This window comes from Haliaeetus leucocephalus, unplaced genomic scaffold, assembly GCF_000737465.1.
Source record: "Haliaeetus leucocephalus isolate CR32 unplaced genomic scaffold, Haliaeetus_leucocephalus-4.0 Scaffold197, whole genome shotgun sequence".
Lineage (NCBI taxonomy): Eukaryota > Metazoa > Chordata > Aves > Accipitriformes > Accipitridae > Haliaeetus > Haliaeetus leucocephalus.
Genome location: NW_010972633.1, coordinates 40,669 through 49,066, shown reverse-complemented (window position 1 = coordinate 49,066; position 8,398 = coordinate 40,669). Strand labels below are relative to the sequence as shown.

The following is an 8,398-nucleotide window of genomic DNA, read 5'->3' as shown; positions in this document are numbered from 1 at the left end:
CATGTACCTCTGTTTGCTGGTGAGCACCAAGCTGGACCAGCCAGCGAGCAGGAGACCCATGGGGCTGGTAAGAGGGTGCAGGATGCAGGCAGGGGTGTTGGATGGACAGAGGGGCTGTGCTGGTGCTCAAGGGATCCAGGAATGCCCACAGCTGCCTGTACTTATGTGTTTATAAGTCCTGTTGGGTATTCATGGGCACTGTTGAAAGCAGCACCTTGTCCACGGCATGTTGCGTGGCCAAGACAGAGAGCCTGTGTGTGTGTGTGTGTGCGTCTGTGTCTGTGAGTGTTGTCTCCAGGATAGACACTCACCTTCAGGGTTGAACCTGCAAATGGTAAAGCAGCAGGCACATCCATCGTCCTGGGACAGAGACCCCCGGGTCTTGGGGCATCCCAGGCTGGGCTCCAGCAGCCGGGTAGGAGGAATCCCCAGGACTAGAGCTGCTGGAGAGCCCTCTTGTAAGAGGCCCCGGCCTCTTACAACATACCTTAAAGAAAGTCTGTTTTCTTCTTCCACAGCCATGGGTTCACAGGAGGACATACTAGAGAATGATGAAAAGGCACATCTTGCTAAAAGACTACTGGCAGAAGCATGTGAGAAAGAAGGACTAGATGATGGATACTGGCTCCCCAAACTGTCGCAGATACTGGGAGTCAAGTCCAGAGAAGCCCTGAAACATCTGCAGTATGAGGACTACCTTAAGCTGGAGTGCGAAGTACGGTACCCCTGGGAAACAAAGGCGCTCCGAAAACTCCTGGAACTAACAGACAGCAAAGCAACTTTTGAGGAGCTGCAGAAGGAGCGCTTGGAGCTAACAAAGCAGAGACAAGAAGCGGCCAAGCTCGCCCTGAAGGAGCTGAAAGAAATGCGCAACAGCCGCAGCCACAGCAAGGACGTTATAAGACAGAAAGAGGAGGCTCTGTGGCAAGCCATGGAGATTCCCAAAGACTACTGGGCACCACCGGAGAAGTCACTGGTGGACATGCTGGAGAGCATCCGGAAGCAGCTGGAGCAGCAGGAGTTGTCAGCGGGCCAGGGTGAGAACGGCTCCGACATGGAGGTCCTGAGGCGGGCATCGGGGGGACTGGCCCTGCAGGGCATTTACAGAACGAACAGCCTTGCGGATGTGCTGGCAAGGCGAGACCAGCTCATCGGGGTTCCCGACGGATTCAAGCTCGCCAGTCCAGAGCAAGGGTCGCTGCTTGAGAGGAAGGAGTTCTCCTCCTCTGCCGCAGAAGCCACTTTCACCAAGTCCATGGAGCAGCTGGGGTTCAGCATCAGTGTTGCTGCCAAAGCCGGGTTCTGGGGGTTTAACGTGGAAGCTGGTGTAGATTACAGCAGGTCCTTGCAGTCAGAGGACACCCACCAGTCCCGCTCTGAGCAGACCTACATATGCACCACCAAGTACCAGTACATCCCGCTGGCCTCCTGCTACTTCCAAAAGCACCAGCTTCGCCTCTCGGATGCGGCCCTGCAGGAGCTGCAAGACATCGAGCATCTTTTGAGCATCACTCAGGAAGCAGACAGGCCCCACATGCTGAAGAGCAGGTGTGCGAGCTTCTTCAGCAGGTTTGGGTCCCATGTGAACCAGGGTCCCCTCCACTTTGGGGGGATATTCTGGTGGAAGGCATCCGTGGAAGGATTCAGAGCTGAGCAGCGGGAAGAGGTGAAGCGACAAGCATCTGAAGCACTGAACTGCTACGTCGGGGCCAGCTACAGTGGCTTCAGTGTCAGCGTGGGAGCAGGCATGGATGCTTCGAAATCCAGCTCACAGGCTTCTTTTCAGGGAAGAGACAGCAGGAGTGCCCACACAGCGGTTCAGCTCTACGTGGCCACCACAGGGGGCCCATCAGAGACGGATTCTCTTCCTCAGTGGAAATCGGGGCTTGTAACTAATAACACAACGTGGCATGTTATCGACCGAGGCTTTCAGCTGATCCCAGTGTGGGATATAATCCTGTTCAATCACAAAAGTGATTTCAAGTCCATCTATGAAATGAGCAGCAGCCTCAGGGCCACGTATGAGGTGCTAACGAATCACAGTGTCGGCACCATGTTTGGAGAGGAACTGGTCAGTGCAGTGGAAGAGGCCAGAGCTTTTGTGGAGTGCGTGAGGGCCTGGGAGGTGACAGGGGATGAAAGGCAACTGCTCACGCTGATAGATTTCAAACAGAATCTGAATGAAAAAACCAGAAACCATAGTGTCTGGATCAACGTATGCCTGTCGGACAAAGCAGTGCAGGAGTTCCTGGTGAATACCGTTCTGTTTTGCGAGAAGTCACCTCCAGAAAACACCATCTACATAAAGTCTCTGTTGAGGTGCCTCTTGGATCCTCATGTCTATTCTGTCAAGGACTTCCCCAGGTCTTCCTTCATTATGCAATGGATCTTCCATACTGAGCACATGCTTCCCGGAACTCCCAATGTTTCTGAGCTTGAAGATCTCACCAAGACACTGCTGCAAATGAAGGAGTACATCCAGGAAGCCACCTACGCACCCGAAACCTCTGCATCTGCCATTCACGAAGCAAAGATAAAAGCCACCTTGACTGTAAGTCTAGCTGTTTATTCCTTACTCCAGTTTCTCCAGGAAAGGGCACAGAAAGACATAGAACTGTTGGTGCTTTTAATTACGACCAGCATGGGATACCAGGTGGAAAGGAGCACTTTTCAGTACCTCCTTGGATGTCCAGAAATTAACTTCATGATAAATGAAATCCAAATGGGACATAAGGAGTATCTGAGTCTGAAGGAGCAAGATGTTTACAGAGCTCAGGCATTCCTGCTGCTGATGGGTCTAACTGTGACATCTGAATATAAAGCAGTGTCCCCTGAGCAGAAGAATGAGCGTTTAGTTTTCATGGAAGATCAGATGAAAAACTTATGGTCCGCAGAAATAAAAACTCTCCTTGAAAAGCACAGTGCATTCAAAGACTGGGAGAAGCTGGAAAGTGACTTGCATTCCTTCATCAGTGGGCACTTGGATGACACATGTGACGATCTGAAGAAACACAGTATCATCAAAGACATGGAAGACACTTTCCAAAGAACAGAGCCTTCCAGTCAGTCCAATTCCAAATCAGACAGCAGCGAATCCAAAACAAATCAAGCCATTGCAAACCAAGAGTTCCTCCACTTACTTAAGCGCCTTGGACTAGAAAGTCACTATCCAAGAAAAATGGGGACTGAAGATTCCCACATCATATACAAGACATCTTTACATGACAGCCAGCCCAGCAAGGACAATGAACTACCATTTTACTTCTTGCAAAAGCTATTAACTGTGGATTATCGGGTGAGGTACCTGACTTGCAAGGACGACAGCAACCCAGGACTCGCAGCTGTGCCAAAAACCACAGAGCAAGAGCATGAACCCTCGCAGTCCTTTGACGACTTTCTCACTGATTTGGAGGAAGAAGCCCCTGACTCTGCAACCAGGGACAGTAGTGTGCACCCCATGGACCTCCAGATGGCAATTTTTCATTGCGCTGATGATTTCATGAGACAGTACATTTCAACGAAGCTTGCTTTCTGCCAATTTGCGCTACCTCTCCTGGTACCAAACCCATGCACTTCACAGATAGAGTTCCCCCTCTGGTCCCTCAGCCAAATAAAAAAGAGCTGGAAAGGGTCTGAGAAGTCGGGAAAGCAGACCAGAATTAACAGTCACAAAAAACAACTCATTTACCAGGCAAAGACACCCATCGTGTCCTTCCTACGGATCGGCAGTTCTCCCTCCTCTTCCAAGTCTCAGATCCTGAATGCTCTGCTGAGCAAACAAAACCATGACACTTTTTTCCATCGACATTGCAAAGGCAGCACCAAAGACTGTTTGCTGATGAAAGGTGTTGTGGAGATCTCCTGGTACTGTCCCCGGGGCAGTGACGATGACAGCTTTGACTGCTGTGTTGCTTTCTGTAACCTGCATGGAGATGCAAGGGATCACGAAGAACAGCTGCAGTTTTTACAGGAGATCTCTGCTGTGAACGTGGCTCTCATATCCAACTCTGATCAGAATGACGAGAAAGGGAAGAAAATTTTACGTGACCTGTGGCAGTCGCAAAGTCCTTTGGTTTGTCTTTTCACTGAAAAAGAGAATGTTGCACCTGGCCAATCTAGGCAAAACATAAGAATAGGTATCAAGAACAAAAACGAAGCAAAATTAACAGGCGAGCTGACAAAAACAATCAGGGATCTCCTGGAAGGGTCTAACACGCTTTTCAGCCTTGACGCCTGCCTAGACAAAGCTCGCAAGCACGGGTTCTTAGTCGACGAAGATACAGATGTGTGTGTGACAGCCAAAGAAAAGGCAAAGGCGCTGGTGAAGCTTCTGAAGAAAGAGAAGTTGTCTGAGATCAAATCCCAGCTACTGCCTCTTCAAGGAAAACTGTGGTACATGTGGTGCAAAAAGGACAAAGAACTCGCTCGCTTGCAGGAAAAGGGGAACAAGAGCATAGAGCATCATCGGAGCCAAATTGAGTCAGAGAAGTCAGCAATAAGAAGAAAGCAACTAGAGAAGGCATTCCCCCTCAATCAGCTGATGAAATCAGTCCTTGGCTTTCTCCAGTCACAGCCAGCAGATACCAAGAAATACTTCCTGCAGTGGATGAAGGTGTTTATGGATGACCTGTCCTCTGGTCGCCTTGACGAACTGAAGAGAGAGTATCACCAGTTATGGTCTCAAATCCTGGCAATAAAGAAAACCAATGAAAAAAACAATGTGAAGCCTCTGTTGCTGAGTCAGTTAGATGCCCTCTCCAGTGAAATCAACGATTCATCCATTGGCCTTGAGCATATTTTGAGAGAGATAGGGCAGATTTATGAAGCTCTGGAATCAATGAACTCAAAGGATAACTGTTGTGTCAAACTACCTGAAATTGCAGCTGATCTGATGGTTTCAGGGCATCCTGTCGAGCTGATGGATGGTGATGCTTCTTACGTACCATTACAATGGATCGGAGCAATCTTTGACAGATTAATTGAGAAGCTAGGGGACAAACGAGTATTTGTTCTCTCAGTGCTTGGCATCCAGAGTACAGGGAAGTCAACCCTGTTGAATGCCATGTTTGGTCTTCAGTTTAGCGTCAGTGCAGGGAGGTGCACCCGGGGAGCATTTATGCAGCTAATTAAAGTGGACGAGAAGCTGCAACAAGATCTGGACTTTGATTACATGCTAGTTGTTGACACAGAGGGACTTCGTGCCATAGAGATGGCCAATAAACAGTCCCGTAATCATGACAACGAGCTGGCCACCTTTGTCATTGGCATCGGCAACATGACTTTGATCAATATCTTTGGAGAAAATCCTTCAGAAATGCAAGATGTCCTTCAGATTGCTGTCCAGGCTTTTCTGAGGATGAAGCAAGTAAATCTTTCCCCGAGCTGCCTGTTTGTACACCAAAATGTGGGAGAAATAACTGCCAAGGAACAGAACATGGAAGGACAAAGATGTCTGCAGGAAAAGCTGGATGAAATGACTGTGACAGCTGCCCAGCAGGAATTCTGTGACATCTCCTGCTTCAGCGACGTCATCCGCTTTGATGTGAACACCCACATCCATTACTTTGCTCACCTGTGGGAAGGAAACCCCCCAATGGCACCACCCAACCCCATGTACAGCCAGAATGTCCAGGAATTAAAGAGCAAAATTCTCCAAGCTGCCACAAAGGAGTTGCAGGGCAGCATTTTGAGGCTCTCGAGCTTGAAAGTTCGTATTAGTGACCTCTGGAACGCTTTGCTGAATGAAAACTTCATTTTCAGCTTCAAGAATTCTGTGGAGATTGCTGTGTACAAGAAACTGGAAACTGCATTTAGTCAGTGGACCTGGCAGCTGAGGAGTCACATGTTAGACTTGCAAATGAAACTGGACAATAAAATTCGGAATGGGGACTTGCAGAAGGTCACCACAGAACACCTTGAAAAACTAGTGCAAGGGACAAGCGATGCGATCATGAAAGACATGGAAAAGTATTTCAGTGAAGACAGAGACTCTGAGACACTGGTCCAGTGGAAAGGCAGCACAGAACTGAAGCTGAAAGAACTAAAAGAGTCTCTTCTTCTTGAAACGAAAAAGAAGTGTGAGAATCTTATTGAACTAAAGAAGAACCAGTGTAAACTGGATGAAAGGAAGTCAGAATATGAAAACGAGCTCCTGAAAAGGAGTAGGCAGTTGGCTCTGTCTCTAAAAGGCCAGAGACTAAGTGAAAGACAACTGAGAGACAACTTTATTTCTCTCTGGGCAATCTGGATTACTGAAGTCTCCTCTGCTGCTCCCCCTGTGGAACAGGTTGATATCGATGTGGAAATAGAAAATGTCCTTCTAGATCACTTTAAGGAGCCTAAGTTACATGCACGAATCAGGACGTTTCCCAAACACAGGGTATTTTCTGTTGACTTGGAGAAACATGTCGCTAAGAAAAAACGTTGGGCCATCTTGAGTATGAATTTTGAGGATGCTGATGTGAGCAACATACACCGCATTACAGATAACATCATAGCGTGTGTGAAGGTAAACATTGATAAGAAGGAAAAGGAGAAAAGGGATTATAGTCGGAGTTTTATTCATGAAATACTAAATGAAGTACAGAAAGGTATGAACTCTGTCCCTAGCAATGCAAAATATAGTTTTAATAAAGATTACAGAATAGATTTATCACTGTATCTGTGCAGAATGGCAGCAGAAAGGTTTAAAGCCATGCATGTAGCATTCAAAAAAGCAAATGATCCAGCCATCTACCTGGAGAGCAAGAGAGAAGATTTCTTTAAAAGTTTCCAGATTTCCTGCCGAGGAGCCACTTCTATCACAATATTTGCTGTTTACCTGTGTGACAAGATTGCCCCAGCTCTTCACCAGGCAGTCTATGAGAGGACAGCTCTTGCCATAGCTCGAGACATGAAGGGTAAAATCCCAGATTTCAATGGCAATAGATCCTCTCTGGAAGTTTGCATACTGAGATACCTGGCAGAAGAAGAAGATTTTGAGAATTTCAAGGAGTACCTTAATCACCCAGAAGACTTTTTACTAAGTTACATTGGGACATGTGTTGAGATGTACTGTTTAGATGAGAACAGGAGGCTGGAGAAGTTTTTAGATGACTCCCTTACTCACCTCTATGAAAGCATCCAGTCAGCTGTTTTTAAATCAACCAACATTGTCAAAAACAGAAAAGACAGAGAAGACAAAATCTCTCTTTGGCTGGATGAATTTTGCAGCGCACTTGGAGAGGTGCTAAGCTTGCCCAGAAGGGACCTGAAAGGCATTGAGCATCAGGAGATAACAGACATAGAGTTCCTGAATAATGCCGTGACAGAAGCACTGGCTTCCCTGAAGGATCATCTCAAAGAAGAGCTTGCTAGTGCTGACATGAACTCATTTGAAACACAGCCTCACACAATCCTGGCTGAACAGTTTGCAGGGTGCTGGGAGCAGTGTCCCTTTTGTGGGGCTGTTTGCACAAGCACCATACCGAATCACAGCGGAGACCATCAGCTTGTCTTCCATCGTCCACAAGTTTTGGCAGGATTCAAGTGGCATAAAACAGACAATCTGGTCATTGATATTTGTTCTAGTAGCGTTGCAAGTGACTGTTTATTCAGGATTGGTGAAGACACATGGATCCCCTACAAGAGATACCGGGATGCAGGACCTCCTTATTCCACTTGGAACATTCCTTCTGATCCATCCATGCAAGCGTACTGGAAATGGTTTGTGTGCCATTTCAGGACAGAGCTAGAAGAATGTTACAATGGGAAATTTCATGGCAAAGGAGAAATCCCTGCTTCATGGCAGCGAATGACAAAGCAAGAAGTGCTTGACGAACTGGAGCAGCTTTAGGTCAAGTTGATCTAAAGGAAGAACTGCAACTGCTTTGCATTTTGGAAGAACATAGTACAAGTCTATCCACAAAATGTTGTTATAATGACTACGACCTCAAGCCACATGAAGAAAACAATATCTAATTGCTCACAAAGTTGGGTGAAATAAGGCATGCTACTTCTGCCATCACTCAGAAATTTCTTTGCCTCATGATAAAGTCAGCATCCTCTTCCCTTCTTGCCATAAACATTTACCTCTGCTTTGTCTTGGAGCAAAAAAGCAAAACATTCCTGCAGCGAGGAGTCATATGGACAAGATTAAGACCAAATGCCAGACGGAGAGCAAAGACAGCATTAGAAAGTACCAATTTTATCAGCTGCTATGAGAAAATAAGTGACACTGGTAAAAACCCAGTTTTCCTGCAGCAAGTACTTGTCACGCTTAAAGAAAGGGCTGCAGGATCTGAGAGCAGCTCAACATTGGCTGCAAGCTGTGCTGTTTAGCTTTTCAGGATTATCATTCCCTTATTGATCCCTTATTGATAAACCGAGCTAGTACTGAGACCAGCAGCTGTTCTGTCTC

At 47.0% G+C, this 8,398-nt stretch overlaps 1 protein-coding gene across 1 annotated transcript; it reads left to right on the top strand.

Moving 5' to 3' along the window:
- Positions 1–520: 520 nt before the first annotated feature.
- On the top strand, positions 521–7,834 carry LOC104830744 (interferon-induced very large GTPase 1-like). Its single transcript, XM_010565863.1, has one exon. The coding sequence runs from the start codon at positions 521–523 to the stop codon at positions 7,832–7,834; it is 7,314 nt and encodes a 2,437-aa protein (XP_010564165.1).
- Positions 7,835–8,398: the final 564 nt, after the last annotated feature.